The following is a 24,466-nucleotide window of genomic DNA, read 5'->3' as shown; positions in this document are numbered from 1 at the left end:
CTGTGGCTCCCAGCTCCATTCGCTTTAATGGAGGCAGGTTTTTTGGTGAACAACTGTAAAGCACGGGGTTAAAATTTCCCCTCAAAACATAGCCTATGATGCTCTTGGGGTCCAGACGTGTGAGTGTGCAAAATTTTGTGGCTGTAGCTGCGACGGTGCAGATGCCAATCCCGGACATACACACACATATTCAGCTTTATATATTAGATGAGTGAGTACATTGGTGGCCATTGGTTATAATACTATGTGGAGGACTATGGGGGTGCATTATACTATATGGAGGACTATGGTGGGTGCATTACACAATATGGAGGACTATGGTTGTTACATTATATTATATGGTGGACTATAGGGATGCATTATAATATATAAAGAGTGCATTAGAATATGTGGAGGACTATGAGGGCTGAATTATACTACATTGCAGGCTATGGGGTGTGTTACATACCCATAATCCTTCATATATTGTATTATATATGGAAGACTATGGAGTGCATTATATTATATGGTAATATATGAAAGGCAGTGTGAAGACCATTATACTAAATGGAGAGCTAATGGGTGTGCATTATATTTAGAGGAATAAGGAGGTTGCATTCATGGCCGGCTTTAGGTATGTGCGATTAGTGCAGTTGCACAGGGCGCCAGCCGGCAGATAGCACAGGGGGTGCTGGAGGGAGCATCAATTCACTTTCATTTGCTGCTGCTGCGGTGCACAGGCTCCAGCAGAGGGCGCCCTCCCCTCCTGTGTGTTTTGCGTCCTGTCTTCTCCTGTCTTCACCAGTGAGAGGGGGGAGGGCCGCCTGCACTGCTGCAGCTGGAGAAGCTGCTTCTAAAGACCCTCTGTACTCCAGGAGGCCAGGAAGGCGGTGAGTATAATGTGAATCATGTATTATGTGCCGTCTGTCTGTGTTATGTATAAGATATGTTTGTCCTGTATAGTGTGCAATATATCATAGTATCATAGTTTTTAAGGTTGAAGGGAGACTCTAAGTCCATCTAGTTCAACCCGTAGCCTAACATGTTGATCCAGAGGAAGGCAAAAAAACCCCAATGTGGCAAACAAGTTCCAATGGGGAAAAATTTTCTTCCTGACTCCACATCCGGCAATCAGACTAGTTCCCTGGATCAACACCCTGTCATAAAATCTAATATACATAACTGGTAATATTAAATTTTTCAAGAAAGGCGTCCATGCTCTGCTTAAATGTTACTAGTGAATCACTCATTACAACATCATGCGGCAGAGAGTTCCATAGTCTCACTGCTCGTACAGTAAAGAATCCTCGTCTGTGGTTATGATTAAACCTTCTTTCCTCAAGACGTAGCGGATGCCCCCGTGTTACAGTCGCAGGCCTAGGTGTAAAAAGATCTATGGAAAGGTCTCTGTACTGTCCCCTCATATATTTATACATTGTGATTAGATCCCCCCCTAAGCCTTCGTTTTTCCAGACTAAATAACCCCAAGTTTAATAACCTGTCTTGGTATTGCAGCCCACCCATTCCTCTAATAATCTTGGTCGCTCTTCTCTGCACCCTCTCCAGTTCAGCTGTGTCCTTCTTATATATCGGTGACCAGAATTGTACACAGTATATAAGTGCAGTCGCACTAGTGACTTGTACAGAGGTAGAACTATATTTTTTTACATGAACACTTCTACCTCTTTTAATACATCCCATTATTTTATTAGCCCTGGCAGCAGCTGCCTGACACTGTCCACTAAAGTGAAGTTTACCATCCACCCATACACCCAAGTCTTTTTCTGTGCCTGTTTTACCCAGTGTTCTACAATTAAGTACATAATCATAAATTTTATTTCCTCTACCCAAGTCTACCATACATTTATCTACATTAAACTTCAATTGCCACTTCTCAGCCCAATTCTCCAATTTACATAAATCTCCCTGTAATATAAAATTATCCTCCTCTGTATTGATTACCCTGCAGAGTTTAGTATCATCTGCAAATATTGAAATTCTACTCCGCATGCCCCAAACAAGGTCATTAATAAATATGTTGAAAAGAAGCGGGCCCAATACTGACCCCTGTGGTACCATATAAGAACAAGAGAACAAGGAGTATATGTGCAAAATAGACAAGTTTTATTTCATATGAAAAAACCACAATAGACAATTAAAAACATGATTAAGACATCACCAAAATGAATCATCTGGGGGAGATGTGAGAATTGTTACACAGGCAGGGCTTTTCTCAGAAAAAAACCAGGATCATTCAAAATGCACAGGATACAAATGAATCCTAGAAGTGAATCAACCACAGTGTCTCTAAACAGTGCTTTACACGCTGCGACATCACTACCAATATATCGTCGGGGGTCACGTCGTTAGTGACGCACATCTGGCGCCGGTAGTGACATTGCAGCGTGTGACACCAAGGAGCGACGATCAACGATCGCAAAATCGTTCAATAACGGTGATCGTTGACACGTCGCTCCTTTCCTTAATATCGCTGCTGCCACAGGTACGATGTTGTTCGTTGTACCTGCGGCACCACACATCGGTATGTGTGACACCACAGGAACGACGAACATCTCCTTACCTGCGTCCACCGGCAATGCAGAAGGAAGGAGGTGGGCGGCATGTTACGTCCCGCTCATCTCTGCCCCTCCTCTGCTATTGGACGGCCGCTTGAAGGAGGGATTTTTCGGTGGTCACAGCAACGTCGCTGACAAGGTATGTTTGTATGACGCGATGTCGCAGCGTGTAAAGCACTCTTTAGTGCAATTAAAATTCAGTCTGGTAAATTTGAGACCCCTAGTCTGTGTGAAATTACAAACTGAAGGATTGAAATAGGTGTCAAGAAGAAAAGAAACTAACAAGGACTATATAGTAAATAAATAGCTATATAAAGCTAAAAAGTCCAATGCAGGAGTATACTCATCACATGTAGACTATATGTATATAAATAGACCGTTCTTGTAGACTCCCAAATATGGACAGGGTATTACCTGGAGCTCTGATGTATATCAAAAATAAACCTTCAGACTGAAAAACCACCAATGGGGAACCTGGACTTCATCGACGCGCGTTTCGCATGGACTTTTTAGCTTTATATAGCTATTTATTAACTATATAGTCCTGGTTAGTTTCTATTCTTCTTGACACCTGTTTCAATCCTTCAGTTTGTAATTTCACACAGACTAGGGGTCTCAGATTTACCCGACTGAATTTTAATTGCACTAAAGGGTGCTTTACACGCTGCGACATCGCGTCACACGAACATACCTCGTCAGCGACGTCGCTGTGACCGCCGAAAAATCCCTCCTTCAAGGGGGAGGTGCGTTCGGCGTCACCGTGACGTCACTAAGCGGCCGTCCGATAGCAGAGGAGGGGTGAAGATGAGCGGGACGTAACATGCCGCCCACCTCCTTCCTTCCGCATGGCCGGTGGACGCAGGTAAAGGAGATGTGTGTCGTTCCTGTGGTGTCACACATACCGATGTGTGGTGCCGCAGGAACGACGAACAACATCGTACCTGTGGCAGCAGCAATATTAAGGAAAGGAGTGACGTGCCGATGATCACCGTTTTTGAACGATTTTGCGATCGTTGATCATCGCTCCTTGGTGTCACACTGCGATGTCGCTACCCGCCGCCGGATGTGCGTCACTAACGACGTGACTCCCGACGATATATCGGTAGCGATGTTGCAGCGTGTAAAGCACCCTTTAGAGACACTGTGGTTGATTCACTTCTAGGATTCATTTGTATCCTGTGCATTTTGAATGATCTTGGTGTTTTTCTGAGAAAAGCCCTGCCTGTGTAACAATTCTCACATCTCCCCCAGATGATTCATTTTGGTGATGTCTTAATCATGTTTTTAATTGTCTATTGCGATTTTTTTTCATATGAAATAAAAGTTGTCTATTTTGCACATATACCGTATTTTTCGCTTTATAAGGCGCACCTGATTATAAGACGCACACCCCAGTTTGGTGAAGGAAAAGACAATTTTTTTTTTTATAATGTTAAATGGGGTCCATCTTATATAATGCCAGTGTCCGTCTAACAAATCATATAGGGTATATGTCCCTCATAGCCCCCCATCCTAAAATTAGCCTCCTTAATCTGGATATGGCCCCCTTATATTGAATATAGCCCCCTTGTGCTGGCACACGTTCCCCTGTGATGCCTATTTACCCCCTATGGATTGCACACGTTCCCCTGTGCTGCCTATGGCCCCCTATGAATTGCACATATTCCCCTGTGCTGCCTATGGACCCCTTTAGATTGCACACGTTCCCCGGTGCTTCCTATGGCCCCCTATGGATTGCACACGTTCCCCTGTGCTGCCTATGGCCCCCTATGGATTGCACACATACCCAGTGCTGCCTATGGCCCCCTATGGATTGCACACATTCCCCTGTTCTGCGTATGGCCCCTTTGGATTGCATACGTTCCCCCTGTGCTTCCTATGGCCCCCTATGGATTGCACACGTTCCCCTGTGCTGCCTTTGGCCCCCTATGGATTGCACACATACCCTGTGCTGCCTATGGCCCCCTATGGATTGCACACATACCCTGTGCTGCCTATGGCCCCCTATGGATTGCCTACGTTCCCCTGTGCTGCCTATGCCCCCTATGGATTGCACACGTTCCCCTGTGCTGCCTATGGCCCCCTATGGATTGCATACGTTTCCCTGTGCTGCCTATGGCCCCCTATGGATTGCACACATTCCCCTGTTCTGCGTATGGCCCCCTTTGGATTGCATACGTTCCCCTGTGCTGCCTATGGCCCCCTATGGATTGCACACATTCCCCTTTGCTGCCTATGGCCCCCTATGGATTGCATACGTTCCCCTGTGCTGCCTATGGCCCCCTATGGATTACACACGTTCCCCTGTGTTAGATATCGCCCCCATGCTGCTGCCCATAGTAAAATAAAACCCTCTTTCCTTACCTCCTCCAGCGCTGATCTCCCTCCTGTCTCCCTCCGTGCTTCTGTTCCTCCACTTCCTGGTTCTCGGTGCGGTCATGTCATCGGCACAGCAGAGTGAGATTTCTGCGTGCCTGATCACACTGGAAGCAGGGACACCGGGGAGAAACGCTGGAGGGGGTAAGTAAAGCTTTTTTATTTTAGGATGAGCAGCAGCATGGGGGCCATAGCTAACGCAGGGGGGCATGTGCCATCACAGGGGGGCGCAGGCTCATATAATATGCACCGCTCCCCCAGCCCGTCGCTGCGGTGCGGTTTCAGCAGCACGGTGATGGACAGCGGCTGTGCATATTATATGAGCGGGAGCAGGAGATCTAACGCTTAATATTATATATGACGCACCCCCTACTTTCCCCCAAATTTTGGGGGAACAAAAGTGTATCTTATAAAGTGAAAAATACGGTACTCGTTGTTCTCTTGTTCTTATATATTCATATGAGTAGTGCTTATCTGAGATATTGGTTCCTTGTGACCAGCTCTCAGCATAATTGCCCTAGGTTCTAATGTTGAGAATTTTGTACTTGATAGTGTGCAATATGTAGCTGTTTTTCTGTGTATACATTCTGTCTGTCTATACATCCATCCTATTATCTGTCTATCTATTAAGCATCAATCTGGCGCACAGACACAGTCAATGCCCTGGTGCGCCCCCAAACTGGACACAGAGGGGACCTGGCGACACGGGCATTGCTGGCATCCAAGACTCGGGGCTCCAGCTCCGAACTTCTTGCCTGCAGCCCTGAATCTTTTGCCACTACCGCATTGAACTGTTTTGGTGTCACATTGCCCCCAATACAGTCCAATCCTGTAACAGAGCAAGAGTTCTATGCTCTATCATTCCCCGTCTCCTAAGCTGCAGACCGCTACAGGTCTATGGCTGTGTGGGGGGCTCCTGCAGTGCATAGGAGGCTGTGTGGGGGCTCCTGCCGTGCATAGGAGGCTGTGTGGGGGCTCCTGCCGTGCATAGGAGACTGTGTGGGGGCTCCTGCCGTGCATAGAAGGCAGTGTGGGGGCTCCTGCCGTGCATAGAAGGCAGTGTGGGGGCTCCTGCCGTGCATAGAAGGCAGTGTGGGGGCTCCTGCCGTGCATAGAAGGCAGTGTGGGGGCTCCTGCCGTGCATAGAAGGCAGTGTGGGGGCTCCTGCCGTGCATAGAAGGCTGTGTGGGGGCTCCTGCCGTGCATAGGAGGCAGTGTGGGGGCTCCTGCCGTGCATAAGAGGCAGTGTGGGGGCTCCTGCCGTGCATAAGAGGCAGTGTAGGGGCTCCTGCCGTGCATAGGAGGCTGTGTGGGGGCTCCTGCCGTGCATAGGAGGCTGTGTGGGGGGCTCCTGCCATGCATAGGAGGTTGTGTGGGAGCTCCTGCCGTGCATAGGAGGCTGTGTGGGGGCTCATACCGTGCATAGGAGGCTGTGTGGGGGCTCCTGCCGTGCATAGGAGGCAGTGTTGGGGGCTCCTGCAGGTATTTGCATATAGTTGTAGTGTGGCCCCTAGAGTTACCTCCTCCTTTGGACCCCAGACACCCCAGTCTCACCCTGCAGCCATCTATCTAATGTATCCATCTATCTATCTTTCTTATAGTATCTATGTGTGTGTCATGTATATGGTGCAATTTATGCAGGGGCACAACGACTAGGCCTGTGAGTGATGGGGGCCATTACTATTTCCTCGGATGCAGGTTAAACAGCATTGAGGAGCAGATGGCCACTGGCTCCCTGTTCCGCACTTGCTCTGCAGCTGTGGGCCCCTGATAGGCGTAATGACATCAGGGGGAGCCTGTGTATGACATTACCCTCTCTTCTGTCTCTCTCTCATTATTCCGGCATTTGGCAAATAGAAATAATTTTGGTTCCTAAATGACCTAAAACGGGAAAGATTTATTCTGATTTCATGTCATATAGTGAGAAAAACCTTCACATGTGTCTTTATAGAGAGCGGAGGGAAAAACCTGCAGATGTCTGTATAGAGAGCGGAGGGAAAAACCTGCAGATGTGTCTGTATAGAGAGCGGAGGGAAAAACCTGCAGATGTGTCTTTCTAGATAGTGGATGGAAACTTCTGGTGTGAACTGTATGAGGGAATCGCTGAGTCAGAGTTGGAATCAGTGAAATTGAGTTGTCGGAGGTCTTTCTTACCGACTCCTCAGCCCTGGTGTGGAGGAGTCGCTGTGGAGGTATCATACACTGCTTGTGGGACACTTTTGTTGGCATTATACATTATGGGAGAAATGAAAGGGGAATCAATGGGCTTCATTAGAAGGAAAATTACTTTGTAAGGGCTGTAAAGTTGTGAGATAGGTTCTTATATGACCCAGCTGAATATTAATTACATTTTTATTTTTTGGGGGAGGGGGTACCAATTAGAACATCCGCTATGGGGTCCCATGATTTCTATGTACGCCTCTGTCCACCCTCTTAAAGGTGTTATCCGGCTTATTTCGCCTTTTTTTTGTAATTACACTATTGGGCTATATTAGGGCAGGTAAGTAGACAGTAACTACCTATCCGCCCTGCTGTCAGCCCCTCTCCCCCGGCTCAGAGCGGTCATGTGACGGCTCCTGACGTGATTTTGCTGCTTCCTGTGATGTCACGACGACAGGGGTAGAAGCTTATGTTCTGCCTTGTCGACGCCGTGTATCACAGCCAACGTCATGTAGCCGCCCTGCTGGGCAGGTACAGTGCGTGGAGTCCCAGCTTCCATTCCTCCGCACCCTCCCTCACATTCCCCGGCACCCTCCCCACACTCCGTACTCTCCCCTTCCACTGCTGTGGGGCCCGTGAACTCAGGGGAGGGGCCTGGCGGCGACTACCGCCAGGTCACCGCCAGCATGGGGCCCCTGCTCAGGATTGCACATTCAAATGTATCAGCATCACAGATGTTAATACATTTGAAAGCACAGATGACAGGCAGCACCTCGCTGCTTGTCATCATTGTCACGCTGTCTGCTCTGACAGTTCAGGACAGCGGTAATGTCACCACTGTGGTGATATGTCCCGAGCACAGACAGCGGGTGAACGTGGAGTAGCGGTAGGGACCGAGGAGAGGTAAGTGTGTATTCCCTACACGGTGGGTGTGGGTGTGCAGAACACCATGTTTGGGGGGGGTGCAGAGCACCAGTTGTAGGGAGGGGTGCAGAGCCCGATGTGTGGGGAGGGGTGCAGAGCCCGATGTGTGGTGAGGGGTACAGAGCCCAGTGTGTGTGTGTGTGTGTGTGGGTGTGTGGTGCAGAGCTCAATGTGTATGGGGGGTACAGAGCCCCATATGTGTGCAGCCTGCAAAGCCCGATGTGTGTGGGGGGTTGCAGAGCCCTGTGGGGGGGTTGCAGAGCCCTATGTGGTTGGGGGGTGCAGAGACCGATGTGTGTGTGGGGGGGTTGCAGAGCCCTGTTTGGGGGGTGGTTGAAGAGCCCTGTGTGGTGGGGGGTGCAGAGCCCGATGTGTTCGCGGGGGGGGGTGCAGAGCCCGATATGTATGTGTGTGTGTGTGTGTGTGTGTTTGTGTGTGGGGGGGTGCAGAGCCTGATGTGTGTGTGTGTGTGTGTATGTGTGTGTGGGAGGGGGGGGTACAGAGCCCGATGTGTTGGGGGGTGCAGAGCCCTGTGTGTGTGGGCATGCAGAGCCCGATGTGGTGGGGGGTGCAGAGCTTGATATGGGGCTGTTATTTCCACTGCTAGAGTGATAACAGGTCAGTGCTGGGCCGAATACTGACAGGTAAGGCTATGTTCAGACTTCCGTTGTTTTGCATCCGTCACAATCACTTGTGTGACTGATGCAATGAATACGTTGCAGCTGGTGGCACAACTGATGTGACTGATTCTGCAAAACAACGATCTGTTGGTTTTTTTTGTTTTACGGTTTAACCAGCGGCCAGCTATTATGAATGATCAGCTGATCACTCACAGAAGCCGGCAGCCGGGTGATCAGCTGATCGCTCACAGAAGCCGGCAGCCGGGTGATCAGCTGATCGCTCACAGAAGCCGGCAGCCGGGTGATCAGCTGATCGCTCACAGAAGCCGGCAGCCGGGTGATCAGCTGATCGCTCACAGAAGCCGGCAGCCGGGTGATCAGGTGATCGCTCACAGAAGCCGGCAGCCGGGTGATCAGCTGATCGCTCACAGAAGCCAGCAGCCTGTGATCAGCTGATCGCTCACAGAAGCCGGGTGATCAGCTGATCGCTCACAGAAGATGGGTGATCAGCTGATCGCTCACAGAAGCCGGGTGATCAGCTGATCGCTCACAGAAGATGGGTGATCAGCTGATCGCTCACAGAAGCCGGGTGATCAGCTGATCGCTCACAGAAGCCGGCAGCCGGATGATCAGCTGATCGCTCACAGAAGCCAGCAGCCTGTGATCAGCTGATCGCTCACAGAAGCCGGGTGATCAGCTGATCGCTCACAGAAGATGGGTGATCAGCTGATCGCTCACAGAAGCCGGGTGATCAGCTGATCGCTCACAGAAGATGGGTAATCAGCTGATCGCTCACAGAAGCCGGGTGATCAGCTGATCGCTCACAGAAGCCGGCAGCCGGATGATCAGCTGATCGCTCACAGAAGCCGGCAGCCGGATGATCAGCTGATCGCTCACAGAAGCCGGCAGCCGGATGATCAGCTGATCGCTCACCGAAGCCGGGTGATCAGCTGATCGCTCACAGAAGCCGGCAGCCGGGTGATCAGCTGATCGCTCACAGGAGCCGGCAGCCGGGTGATCAGCTGATCGTTCACAGAAGCCGGCAGCCGGGTGATCAGCTGATCGCTCACAGAAGCCGGCAGCCGGGTGATCAGCTGATCGCTCACAGAAGCCAGCAGCCTGTGATCAGCTGATCGCTCACAGAAGCCGGGTGATCAGCTGATCGCTCACAGAAGCTGGGTGATCAGCTGATCGCTCACAGAAGCTGGGTGATCAGCTGATCGCTCACAGAAGCTGGGTGATCAGCTGATCGCTCACAGAAGCTGGGTGATCAGCTGATCGCTCACAGAAGCTGGGTGATCAGCTGATCGCTCACAGAAGCTGGGTGATCAGCTGATCGCTCACAGAAGCCGGGTGATCAGCTGATCGCTCACAGAAGCCGGCAGCCGGATGATCAGCTGATCGCTCACAGAAGCCGGCAGCCGGATGATCAGCTGATCGCTCACCGAAGCCGGGTGATCAGCTGATCGCTCACAGAAGCCGGCAGCCGGGTGATCAGCTGATCGCTCACAGAAGCCGGCAGCCGGTGATCAGCTGATCGCTCACAGAAGCCGGCAGCCGGATGATCAGCTGATCGCTCACAGAAGCCGGCAGCCGGATGATCAGCTGATCGCTCACAGAAGCCGGCAGCCGGATGATCAGCTGATCGCTCACCGAAGCCGGGTGATCAGCTGATCGCTCACAGAAGCCGGCAGCCGGGTGATCAGCTGATCGCTCACAGGAGCCGGCAGCCGGGTGATCAGCTGATTGCTCACAGAAGCCGGCAGCCGGGTGATCAGCTGATCGCTCACAGAAGCCGGCAGCCAGGTGATCAGCTGATCGTTCGTCCGCCGAGAGAGACCTTGATTTGAATAATTAAACACAAGATTTGACCATGCGCAGTGAAATCAAAAGGATTCCACTGATCAAAAAACGTTACATGCTGCGTTCCTGCCACCCGATGGTCAGTCGTTCCATGACTTATCAGTCGCGCTGCGGATGCAACGCAATGGCATCAGTCACAATCCACCGCTCATACAAGTCTATGGGAAACAATGGAATCCGCCAAACGGATTGTGTTGTTTATCAGAGCGGCGGATTGTGACGGATACTAAATAGCGGAAATGTGAACATAGCCTAATCAGTGTGCAGAGGGTGGGAAGAGGGCGGGGCTGGACAGTGAGGCCGGGTGGGGCCAGCTCTCACTGTGAGGTTCGGCATAGGAAGATTTCAAGTTTGGTTGAGCTGAAGGTAAATAACCACATTTGTCACCCATTGAAATCAATGAGGGCATCAAAAAGGCAAGGAAAAATGCATGCTATCAAATTGGTGCATTTGGCATGCATTTTGCATGCGTTTTACCTGCGGTTTTGTCAACAGAAACGCAGCTCACCAACTTAGTTCCATAATGACAAAATCAATGCTGGAGAGATTTTGACATGTCGGTGCCTGTGTTGGTTTCTCTTTCTCCCCAAGCAGTACATACTCGCCTATCACGGCTGTCACACTGCTCCCCCGCCTCTCATCTTCTTTCGGACCCGCTCATTAGCCTCATACATATTGACTCCTCCCCCGTCTGTGATTGGTTGCAGTCAGAGAGTCAAGCAACCAATCACAGCCACGGTGAACGTGTCTACATAGAGCGACTCTCTTCAGTGCTGTACTATCAGTGGAGGAGGACTCGAACTGTGACAGCAAACACCTGAGTGATGGCACCGCTGACACTCGGGTGGTTTGCTGTGACAGCTGGAGGACATCAGGCTTCAACCGCAGTGAACCCGTGATGTCATTGCTGCGACACCCGCCGTACTGTGGGAGCCGTAGCTGTGATGTCAGGGATTCACCCTAGTTTATTCTGATCGCTGCGTCTCTGTCCACACTCACAGCTGGCAGCCATGCTGTATGAGCGCTGGCTGTGACAGGACAGGGATGTAGCAGAGCTGGAAGCGTCGTGGGACCTCGTGTGGATTACTTCGGACCTCGAGGGGTGTTGTGGGGGTTAATAAACTGGTGAAATAGGGTGGCTTTTTATTTCAAATAAAGAATTTTTTGGCTGTTTTGATGTGATGTGGGGTGTCTCATAGACGCATAACATCACTAACCTAGGGCTTAGTGTTAGCTATGGTCTGCCATTAACCCCTTATTACCCCGATAGCCACCGCACCAGGGCAACTGAAGGAGCCAGTTCCAACGCCAGAATTGGCGCATCTTATGGATATGCCACTTTTAGGGCGGCTGTGGGCTGCTATTGTTAGGCTGGAAAGGGCCAAATAACGATGGCCCTTTCCACCCTAATATTATCAGCCCCCAGTTGTCTGCTGCACCTTGGCTGGTATTAAAAAAATGAGGGGATCCCATGTCATTATTTTTTTTTTTTTTAATAAATCAAATCCTAAAAAAAAAAAAGTGTGCGATCCCCTCTATTTTTCATAACTAGCCAAGGTACAGCAGACAGCTGAGGATTGCAGCTGCTGCTGTTCCTGTACTGTATATGAAAAATGGGGGGACCCCATGTTTTTTTACCCCCCGCCCCCCCAACAAAAAAAAAACAAAACAGCTAACCAAGCTGGCTATTCCTCTATCAAGCTATTGTTATTTCTTTCTATGTATTCTTTCTGTTCTTTCTTATTATCCAATCTAAATGTTCTTATCATCTATCTATCCATCTAGCTATTCTTTCTATTTTTTACTATCTATCATGTATTCTAGCTATCTATCCATTATCCTTTCCTATCATATTTCGTTTCTCCTTCAAAAAAAGCTGTGAGAAAAAACGCACTAAAAACGCACCTACATTACAAGCGTTTTTGGGACATTTCCAAGCTCACTCTGACAAGGTGCAGTTTAGGTTGCAGTTTGTGTGCAGAAAAAACTGCAGCGTGCGCATGTAGCCTTATATTACAATACAGCACAGAATAGCTTGCAAAAAATGTTTGCGCTTATGTCGGACAACTCCTTTAAAGTAAAAAAAATTGAATAAAACTAATGTACCTCAAAAAGAAAGCTTTCAAAAATATAGCATTGACTAAAACTATTCTAAAATGAGGGAAAAATAAGCATTAGGGCGTCCAAATTGTGAAGACAAAACAATGAAGGAAATCCCAATGTCATAATGTACCACACTAAGTGGATCCTGCCACGTCTGCTTCTATCCCTGCTGAACGGACTCTGGGGCAGCACGGGCAATATAGGAGGCGTAGAGGCCATGCATGGATTGGTCTCAGGTGTCATACGGCCTTGGTAGCAGAAGCGTCCATCTAGAACCTTCCACATGACTTTTCCTTCTGTCCGTGACTTTTACATTATTTATTTTACAGCTTTGAAATTCAGGGAGAAAATATGCAGAACGCTGCAGACACAATGGAAAAAGGAGAAATGGATGTGCGGGGTGATGAACGGAGTAGAGACCTTTCCACAGGTAACCCTCCTCAGTGAAGAGTCACCATTAAATAACAAAGAGAACAGTCACATTCCCAGCTGCAAGGAGAAAATAAAGTTACATTTTCCCTGCTGCTGCTTGTATACAGTTACCAATGCAGTGCGGGAAACAGTAACAGTTACCGCTCACAGGCTGTGAGCCAACGAACAAGAGGGTTGAGTACTGGGCACTCACTATATAGTGAGTGGTGACTGTTTCAGCCTCTCCCACTGTGCTGGTGACTGAAAGTGAGCAGCTGCTGGGAGAATGTAACTGCATTTTCTCCTTGCAGACACTCTGTCACAATTTCTCCACTGTCTTGGACGCAGTGAGTGACAATTTTGCCTCTCTATTAAATCAGGGCCGTGCCAAGCTGTTAATTTGTTGAGCGTCAGCTCAACTGTCCAATCTGAAACTGGGAGGTGCTTGGTTTCTTCAGGGGGTTCCCTGTTGTGAGTGATTGATCAGTTACTTAGCTGAGTAGTTAGTCCCAAAACCATGGTATCACGGAGGTGCCGGGGTAACTGGAGAAGGGACCCCCCAAAATGGGCCCTCAGACTAGGGATCTTGTGCTGTCCCTTTTTCCAGGGGTAGGCTTGATGGTATCCAGGTCTGGACTGCCAGCGTAACACTAACTCCTGTCCAAACCCTGATCTAACACCCCCTCCCCCCCCACCGGGAAAGGAGATGCAAACCCCACAAAGGATCGCCACACAGACCGGAATCACAGGAGCATAAACTGAAGGTATCATCTGCAGTAACAAGTAATATCTCAAACCTTAAATAGGGAGAACACAGCTCAATAGAAATTAGCCCCCCTCTCAAGGAGCCACAAACCACTCCACAGGACTGGAGAACAGTGTAAAAGACTCAGCTGAAGCTGAGCAGCTAGTTTCAGGTTGCTTGTGAACAGTCCGTCGCGGCTCCCTGCGAACGTGGGCCTCGGTTATCTATGCTGTGTTCTGATCTATACCTGCCAGACCTTGGACCTCCTCTGACCATCCATTTGCCCATATCCGCTATCCTCCTGATATTCTGACCCCAGAGCTGACTATGCCTTTGTCTTTTCCCTTAGTTCACGGCATGCTCTCTTTGTATCTGACCCCAGAACATTTGATAACCCTGCCTCACGGCTTGTCCGTGCAGTGACTAGCATCACACACTGTTCTAATAAACCAGATAGATATCATTTAAATGCTAGGTACTCAGATTACCACTATATCTGCAGGTAAATAGTATTTTTGTAGGTGCCAGGTTTTCTTTAACTCCTTCTCGATATGTAACATATTATTAGATCCTATTACTTCTTGCGGGCTCAAAAGCGGAGTCTCCATTATTGCCAGCAGATGATGTCTATTCAGTTATTCAGTGGAGGTAAGCTTCACCGGCTGATGTTAACTTTTCGATCTTTGACAGCAGCATTTGCAGCTCGCAGCCTATGGGGTACAATTTTCCACATATCCAACGCCCCCAGCAACATTTATCATTGGGTGCATATGGGTCGCTGTAATAGCTGTGGGTTTGCTAAAGACTCCTTGCCCTATATAAGGGTACTCCTATGATCTCCACACCTAGATACATTCCTTCCGTGGTGTAGATTTCAAAATGAGATAATTTTTGGGGTGTTTCCACTGTTTAGGCACATCAAGGGCTTTACAAACGTGACATGACATCCTCTATTTCAGCCAATTTTGTTCTCCAAAAGTCAAATTGTGCTCCTTCCCTTCTGAGTCCTGCCGTTGACCCAAGCAATAGTTTTACACCATATATGGGCTATCAGCGTACACATGAGAATTGCACAACAGAATTACTGTATATGGTTCATTTCCTCATCTTACCCTTGAGAAAATGAAAATTTGTGGGAAAAATTAAAATCTTTATTTTTTTCCTTCCACATTGCTTTAATTTCTGTGATGCATCTAAAGTGTACTTTGGCATTGCATTACTGCTGTAGGAATATTACAAAAAAGGGATAAATACATTGCTAACATGAAAAATGAGTAAAAAGACCTAGGCATTGCATTACTGCTTCAGAGATATTTGCAAAGAGAGATTCTTAGCTTATGTATTGGCCAATCCATATGAGCCCGATAACCTCGACAAGGTGATCTCATTATATTGGGAACCTAACCTTAAATGCCTCTGTGTGATTAAAAATCTGCATGTCTGCTTCTTGGCTAAATAAGATGGTGGACACACCCTGGCTATAGGGTGGAGTGCTTGGTCAGGTGCTTGTCAAGGTTATCGGTCTTACATGGATTGGTCAATACATAAACTAAAAAATTGTTTAAAAGAACTGAAGTCCTCAGTGGTTGATACCTTTTTAATGGCTAACTGAAAAGATGGAACTAAAGACACTTCTGAAGAAACGTGCACAACTGGACAGCGACATATTTTTCTTATCCAAATGCAAAAAGGAGAATCTGATCCCCCAAAGGACTCTGGATTACAAACCCAATTCTACATACCTACAATACCCATTATGCACAAAACCTTTGTCACAGGACTTCTGAGAGACTAAAGCCTGCTGTATACGTTGCAATTTCGCATACGATATCGTATGCGATTTGCAACGCCCCCATCGTATGTGCGGCACGTTCAATTTGTTGAACGTGCCGCACAAACGATTAACCCCCGTCACACATACTTACCTTCCATACGACCTCGATGTGGCCGGCGAACGTCCACTTCCTGGAGTGGGAGGGACGTTAGGCGTCACATCGACGTCACGCGGCAGCCAGCCAATAGATGCGGAGGGGCGGAGCTCAGCGAGACTTAAACATCCCACCCACCTCCTTCCTTCCGCGTTGCTGGCCGGGAGCCGCAGGACGCAGGTAAGATCTGTTAATCGTTCCCGGGGTGTCACACACTGCGATGTGTGCTACCCCGGGTACGATGAACAATCTGACGTTCAATTCTAGAGAAATGAACGACGTGCGTGCGATGAACGTTTTAACGTTCAATCGCACGTACCTGTCACACGCTACAACATAGCTTACGATGCCGGATGTGCGTCACTTACGACGTGACCCCACCGACACATCGTAAGATATATTGTAGCGTGTAAAGCGGGCTTAAGGAACCACCTTTTGCATGTCTTCTACAGCATCAAGAGTAAAATCCAGAGGGAATTTGAAACACAAAGGAAGACACTTCCAGAAAGCACAGAGCAAAAAGTACAATAATACTACTACAGACTACAAACTCTTCTGATCCACAACAAGGAAAAGAAACTACATAGACTGCGCCTCAATTCTGGACTTAATACAAACAGGTTGAGAACAAAGCTAAAACCTGACAACTTGGACAACCACTCCATTCAAGACACAAAAGCATCTAACTGTGTTATCAATCTCTCGGATTATAAAGGAAAGAAAGTGGAACTTGCTGTGCTTTCTAGGGTACTCTCATTTTGTCCTAGACAAAACTGAACTCTGCAGCAACATGGAAGATTACTTCAGGAGACTACGTCTGAGGGAATATTTTAACGATGCAGATGTTTCAGAATCCACCCAGACTGAAGGAAGACGGATCTTTACAACCAGGAAAAGGACAGATTGGACACCTCCACCAGAACACAACCCTTATTTGGATAACTATATAGACCCTTTCAGACATTTGGTAAAATCCACTATCCTAGACACACACAGGAGGCAACGATCCAATATCAGTGCCCAGGAAAGAAGGGCCATAAAATCTTTGAAAACCAACAAAGAAATCATTATTAAACCTGCAGACAAGGGGGGTGCAATAGTCATGATAAACAAATCAGACTACATGAATGAAGCACGTAGACAACTGATAGACACACGCTACTATAAAAAATTGGAGTCTGACCTTACACAGGACTATTATAAGGAACTTAAGAAGTTGGTCTCTTGTCTGCCTGACATATCCTCAACAGCTGATGAACTGATACCGGTAAGTCCAAGAATAGGCACATTCTACATGCTTCCCAAAATTCACAAATCTGGAAATCCAGGAAGACCCATCATTTCATGTGTGGGCACTGGGCACCCTCAATGAACAAGTCTCTGGATGGTAGAGGGTATCCTTAAACCCGTGGTAAGGGATACATCCAGGACACTACTGACCTATTGAGAAAACTATCAGCAATAGGTTCTCTACTACAGGGAACCATCCTTGCCACCATGGATGTGGAATCCTTGTACTCTAATATTCCACACCAGGATGGATTGAATGCCTGCAAAGTCTTCCTGGAAAATACAGGAACTGATGCCGATTCTGTAGTGAAGCTTACAAAATTCATCCTCACCCATAATTACTTTGCATTTGACAATAAGATATATCTACAGGAGACTGGGACTGCAGTGGGAAGCAAAATGGCACCACAATATGCAAATCTTTTCATGGCCAAGCTTGAGAGTGACTTTTCATCCTTTTGTCCTATCAGGCCTCTGGCCTCCTACCGTTACATTGACGATATTTTAATCATCTGGACAGAGTCTGAGGAGCAGCTGAAGACCTTCCATGAACACTTTAATCCGTTTCATCCCACCATCAACCTAACACTCAACTACTCCTGCACTGAAATCAACTTCTTGGACACCATCATTAAACTACGGAACAATGAAATAGACATCCCTGTAGAAGAAGCCAATTGACCGTCCAACATACCTGAAATGGGACAGTTTTCATCCAAAACACATAGCCTGTCTGTATATAATAGTTTATCAGGTACAATTGGATATGTTCCAACAGTACAGATAAAGACAATCACCTTGAGGGCCTCAGAAAGACCTTTATGAATCAAGGCTACCACTTAAGAACCATTGAAAACCAGATTACAAGAGCCATGAGAATATCAAGAAACCATCTCCTACATTATAAAACTAAAGAAGAAAACAACTGGGTCCCTCTTGCAATCACTTTCCACATCTGGAGGTGTTAAGAGGAGCTACACGGAAACTACAACCATTAGTGCAAAAAGATGCCCAGTTAAAATCTATTTTTCCAGCCCCCCCACTTCTGTGTTTTAGACAGCCCCCAAATCTAAGAAGCTTCATTGTCAGAAGCTCCCTGTCCTCTCCAACAACTACAAGAACACTTCCCTTCAACCAGAAAAAAATGTAAGACCTGTCCATTTATATTGACAACGGACAAGATAAAGATTCCCAGATCACATCAGGACTACAAGATCCCATTTATCTTCAGCTGCACCACAACCAATGTGGTGTACTTAATTATATGTACTAAATGTCCAACTGGGGTCTGTATGTAGGGGAGACAGGACAACAGCTCAGGACAAGGATGAATTCTCACCGCCACATTATTAGAGAAAAAAGGATAGATCTACCTGTGGCCAAACATTTTTGTAACCCAGACCACAGCATCATGGACATGAAATTGCTGGTATTGAAAGGTAACTTCAAGTCCCAGAGAGATAGGAGACTATGGGAGTACAAACTTATGATGACCTTTGACACATTCAGAGCAGGACTGATGATTGTGTCTCATGGATTCATGTCTTTTTACATCAATTAAGAGATGTGCTCCTCAGACCATCCAGGGGCAAAACTTTCACACTGAACTGCAGCAATATTTATGGCCACAACAGTTTGTCCTCTTGCCATAGTGATAGTTCTGCTTCACATAACTTGTTTTATTTACTGCCCCATTCTATGTCCTGTTGTGTATAAATATGTGACTCTTCAGATTGTGTTATATTGAGCCTGAAGAAGAGACCTGAGTAGTCTCGAAAGCTTGCTATTATTACCATCTTTTCAGTTAGCCATTAAAAGGTATCAAGCACTGAGGACTTCAGTTCTTTTAAACAATTTTTTTTCTCTACTGGCTAACACGGTACAAAGATCTATTTTACCTGTACATAAACGAAGAATCTCACTTTGCAAATATCTCTAAAGCAGTAATGCAATGCCTATGTCGTTTTACTCGTTTTTCTCATTACCTATGTATTAATCCCTTTTTTCTAATATTTCTACAGCAGTAATGCAATGCCAAAGTATCCTTATATTATTGAGTGCCACTGGATATGCTTTTGTAGATATGTTTTATTGAATGTCGTTTTGAGCACTTAGAAGGGTGCAGTTTTTAAAATGTCATTTTGGGTATTTACTGTCACATAGGCCTTTTAAAGTAGAACACTACACACTTTGGAATTTGTATGGATTTATGTGTGTCTGTGTATGTTTGAGGTTATATTATTAAAAGCTTATAACTTCAATTTTATTTATGGCAGATGACTGTACCAGGAGTCCCACACAGAATGCTAAGGGAAGTGAAAGTAACAAAGAAGCAAAGCCATATTCATGTTCAGAATGTGAGAAATGTTTTTCTAAGAAATCAAATCTCATTACACATGAGAGAATTCACACAGGAGTGAAGCCATATTCATGTTCAGAATGTGAGAAATGTTTTGCTTGGAAATCACTTCTTATTAGACATGAGAGAATTCACACAGGAGAGAAGCCTTATTCATGTGCAGAATGTGGGAAATGTTTTTCTCTGAAATCAAATCTTGTTACACATGAGAGAATTCACACAGGAGAGAAGCCATATTCATGTTCAGAATGTGAGAAATGTTTTGCTCATAAATTGGCTCTCATTACACATGAGAGAAATCACACAGGAGAGAAGCCATATTCATGTTCAGAATGTGGGAAATGTTTTGCTCAGAAACCACATCTTGTTACACATGAGAGAATTCACACAGGAGAGAAGCCATATTCATGTTCAGAATGTGGGAAATGTTTTAATCGGAAATCAAATCTTATTACACATGAGAGAATTCACACAGGAGAGAAGCCTTATTCATGTGCAGAATGTGGGAAATGTTTTTCTCTGAAATCAAATTATGTTACACATGAGAGAATTCACACAGGAGAGAAAACATATTCATGTGCAGAATGTGGGAAATGTTTTGATCGGAAATCAAGTCTTGTTACACATGAGAGAATTCACACAGGAGAGAAGCCATATTCATGTTCAGAATGTGAGAAATGTTTTGCTCATAAATTGGCTCTCATTACACATGAGAGAAATCACACAGGAGAGAAGCCATATTCATGTTCAGAATGTGGGAAATGTTTTGCTCAGAAATCAGATCTTGTTACACATGAGAGAATTCACACAGGAGAGAAGCCATATTCATGTTCAGAATGTGGGAAATGTTTTGCTCAGAAATCACATCTTGTTACACATGAGAGAATTCACACAGGAGAGAAGCCATATTCATGTTCAGAATGTGAGAAATGTTTTAATTGGAAATCAAATCTTATTACACATGAGACCATTCACACAGGAGAGAAGCCATATTCATGTTCAGTATGTGGGAAATGTTTTGCTCAGAAATCAGATCGTGTTACACATGAGAGAATTCACACAGGAGAGAAGCCATATTCATGTTCAGTATGTGGGAAATGTTTTGCTCAGAAATCAGATCGTGTTACACATGAGAGAATTCACACAGGAGAGAAGCCATATTCATGTTCAGAATGTGGGAAATGTTTTGCTGTAAAACCAAATCTTGTTCAACATTTGAGAATTCACACAGGAGAGAAGCCATATTCATGTTCAGAATGTGAGAAATGTTTTGTTTTAAAACCAAATCTTGTTAAACATTTGAGAATTCACACAGGAGAGAAGCCATATTCATGTTCAGTATGTGGGAAATGTTTTGCTCAGAAATCAGATCGTGTTACACATGAGAGAATTCACACAGGAGAGAAGCCATATTCATGTTCAGAATGTGGGAAATGTTTTGCTGTAAAACCAAATCTTGTTCAACATTTGAGAATTCACACAGGAGAGAAGCCATATTCATGTTCAGAATGTGGGAAATGTTTTGCTCGGAAATCACTTTTTATTAGACATGAGAGAATTCACACAGGAGAGAAGCCTTATTCATGTGCAGAATGTGGGAAATGTTTTGCTTGGAAATCACTTCTTATTAGACATGAGAGAATTCACACAGGAGTGAAGCCATAGTCATTAATAGATTGTCTGTTTTAGTAAATAGTAAAAGTCTATTAATTTCTGTTAATAAAGAGTTCATTTTATGTCATTACGGTTGTGTACTTTTTATAATGGATCATTTAAAAATAAAATAAAAAATAAATCTTTATTTTTATATAGCGCTAACATATTCCGCAGCGCTTTTCATACATCAGGAACACTGTCCCCATTGGGGCTCCCAATCTAAGGTCCCTATCTTTATGTCTTTGGAATGTGGGAGGAAACCGGAGTACCCAGAGGAAACCCACGCAAACACGCGGAGAACATACAAACTCGTTGCAATTGTTGTCCTTGTTGGGATTCGAACCCAGGACCCCAGCGCTGCAAGACTGCAGTGCTAACCACTGAGCCACCGTGCCGCCTGTTTACAAATTATCTTTTTACACATTTTTAATTTGATAGATTTTTTTTTTTGTTATAGCCAAGCTGTACGCTTTATTCATCCATTTGTATATTGCTTGAATGAGAGCAGAATCCATTTTGTTAAATCTACACTCCATTTTGTCTTTGTGTAAGAGCCTGTACCGTGTCTCCCCTGGTGTAATGCAGCAGAGACCCCTCTGTTTACTTTAGATAAGGACTTGTATAGTTTCAATTTCTTTGTTAAAAGTGAAGTTCAGGAATGTGAAACTAAGGCTAGGTTCGCACACTGCGTCTTTTTGAAGCTGCGTTTTTGTGCGTTTTTGGCCGCTAAAACGCACAAAAACGCACCTGCGTCGAAAAAAAGCGGCAAAAAACGCACACGTTTTGCCGCGATTTGGTGCGTTTTTTTTGCTGCGTTTTGCTGCGTTTTTGCTCACTGCGTCCTTATGCGTTTTTTATCAGTGAACAAAAAAAAAAGGTCTGTCATTTCCTTCTTCAATGTGTTCTTCATTCTCCACTAGTGTATGCAGAAGAGCAGACAGCTGCAGAACTACAAGGCTCAGCATACTCCATCCAATAGTGTATGCAGGAGAGCAGACAGCAGCTGTCGAACTACAAGGCTCAGCATCCTCCTTCCAGGACTGTATGCAGGATTTCTTTGCCCCCGCCAAACAAAAAAAATGACGTGGGCTTCGCCATATTTTTGTATGCTAGCCGGGTACTGCAGGCAGGGACGGGCTGCCCCCAACCCCCAGCTGCCTATTTGTACCCGGCTGGGAACCAAAAATATAGGGAAGCCCTTTTTTTTTAAATTATTTCATGAATTTCATGAAATAATTTAAAAAAAAAATGACGTGAGCTTCACCTAATTTTTGAGTCCAGCCGGGTACAACTAGGCAGCTGGGGATTGGAATCCACAGTGCAGGGTGCCAATGCTTTCTGGGCACCCCCGCTGTGAATTGCAGTCCCGCAGCCACCCCAGAAAATGGCGCTTTCATAGAAGCGCCATCTTCTGGCGCTGTATCCAACTCTTCCAGCTGCCCTGATGCCGGCTGGCTCGCTGGGTAATAATGGGGTTAGGGCTAACTGTATAGCTGGCCCTAAGCCCGAAATTCATGGTGTCACGCCAATATTAGACATGGCCACCATGAATTTCTAGTAAAGATAAAAAAAAAACACAACACACAGAAAAATATTTTTATTAGAAATAAAACACAACACAATTAGTGACTCCATCTTTATTGAAATAAAGAACCCCCCCCTCCGCAGTAATCCTGGGTCAGGGTCCCGCGCCGTCCAATCTGGATCCAATATCATCTGATCGGTTTGCTGGAAGGCAAAGCGATCAGATGATGTGTCAGGATCCCATCACACATCAGCTGATTGTATAAAAGCCAATTATACAATCAGCAGATGCATCGGTGCAAAAAAAAAAAATAATACTCACTTATGTGCTGATTACCGGCAGCTCCTGCAGCGATGGGGCGGGAGTCTGATCCTGTCCGATCGCTGCAGCAGCTGCCGGTAATCAGGGATGAAGTCTCCTGACGCATCCGCTGATACCGGCCGGGCTCCCGCGTCACCGCGATACTTACGATCACCTGATGCGTCAGGTGACTGCATCAGGTGATCCATCGCCAGGTCCTGCATCCATCGGAGGTTTCCCGGCCGTCTGCACACAGCCGGAGCGGGGGTGGCGATACCGTGAGAGGAGATGGGAGCGGGCATGGCACCGAGAGTCTGCAGACAGGTGAGTATAACTTTTTTTTTTTTTTCTACTGTTAACTTTTGTTTTCGCAGCCGCTTCCACCTCCCGCCCAGACATGGCGCCGCACGGCAGCATACATGCACAGGACTGGAGGTGGAAGCGGTGGTGACGGTACCGGGAGGATTCACGCTTCTGTATATACTGACAGAAGGAATCCTCTTACTGTACACGTCACTTTACTACCCACCTCCTGCGTTTATAGCTGCGTTTTTGGTCTTAGAAACGCAGCTATTTGCGTTTCTCATTGCGTCTTTCAACATCCCATTGAACTCAATGGATGAAAAGCGCAGTGAAAAACGCGGGAATAATTGACATGCTGCGTTTTTGTGGCACCACAAAAACGCAGCTGAAAAAAAACAGATGTGTGCGGACAGCAAAAATGAAAACTCATAGACTTTGCTGGGGAAGCAAAGTCCTGCAGTTTTGAGGCCAAAAACGCACCCGAAAAACACGCAAAAACGCCGCGAAAAACGCACTGTGCGCACATAGCCTAAAAGTTTATATAGTCTTATTGAAATTAGTGATGATGATGTAATCTTTTATTTGTTTGAGACAAAGGGAGAGCTACTTCTGATACTTTATTGTTTCAGAGGGGTGTCTTCTATACATACATACATGATCTTTATAATTTAATTAGGACCACTCACGCAAAATCTTATATGTCCCATGCTGATTGGCAACAAAATCTGGTGCCTGAACAGCGACCCACTATTTCTGAGAACCACTGATCCAACCACCTTGCCTTCCTCAGAAAGACAACTCAAGTTGTATCAAAAGGTAAGAAGCTTATTCTCACAATATTTGAATTTGATACGTGGACAATTTAGCAAATTTTCCCACCTGCAAAGAATAGAGAGGGCTGTAATTTTTATTGTAGGTAACTTCAACTGTGACAGAATAAAGAAACAATACAGAAAATTACATTGCATGATCTTTAAATAATGAATTTAGATTTTATTATGTTAAATAAGTATTTGATACAATGGAAATACAGCACTTAGCAATTGGTACAGAAACCTTTGTTTGCAGTTAGGCTAGTTTCACACTTGCGTTGAACGGCATCCGTTGCATTGCGTTGTGTGACGGATGCCTTGCAAATAGTGTGATAATAAAGGCAACGGATTTGTCACGAACAGCCGGGGAAGTCACTCAGAAATCCGCAGCTGTTCACTGATTTGTCACACACGACTACTCTCTAGCGCCCCCCTTGTCTGCAGGCCACTTTTGGTACTGCAGGACAATGCATAAGATGGGGCTGCTGAGCTGATAATGCCAAATATTGGAGGTCTCACAGCAAGGGTAAATGTAT

At 46.1% G+C, this 24,466-nt stretch overlaps 1 protein-coding gene across 1 annotated transcript in view; it reads left to right on the top strand.

Moving 5' to 3' along the window:
* The first annotated feature begins 599 nt into the window (after window positions 1-599).
* Window positions 600-24,466, top strand: part of LOC142289579 (uncharacterized) — a 128,122-nt gene continuing 104,255 nt past the window's right edge. Inside the window, 5 exon segments of the mRNA XM_075333599.1 lie at window positions 600-613; window positions 12,931-13,031; window positions 19,252-20,998; window positions 21,448-21,537; window positions 23,909-23,934. Of these exon segments, the coding sequence (XP_075189714.1) occupies window positions 600-613; window positions 12,931-13,031; window positions 19,252-20,998; window positions 21,448-21,537; window positions 23,909-23,934 (1,978 nt within the window).

This window comes from Anomaloglossus baeobatrachus, unplaced genomic scaffold, assembly GCF_048569485.1.
Source record: "Anomaloglossus baeobatrachus isolate aAnoBae1 unplaced genomic scaffold, aAnoBae1.hap1 Scaffold_98, whole genome shotgun sequence".
NCBI classification, from domain to species: domain Eukaryota; kingdom Metazoa; phylum Chordata; class Amphibia; order Anura; family Aromobatidae; genus Anomaloglossus; species Anomaloglossus baeobatrachus.
This window is presented reverse-complemented; position numbering and strand designations above follow the sequence as displayed.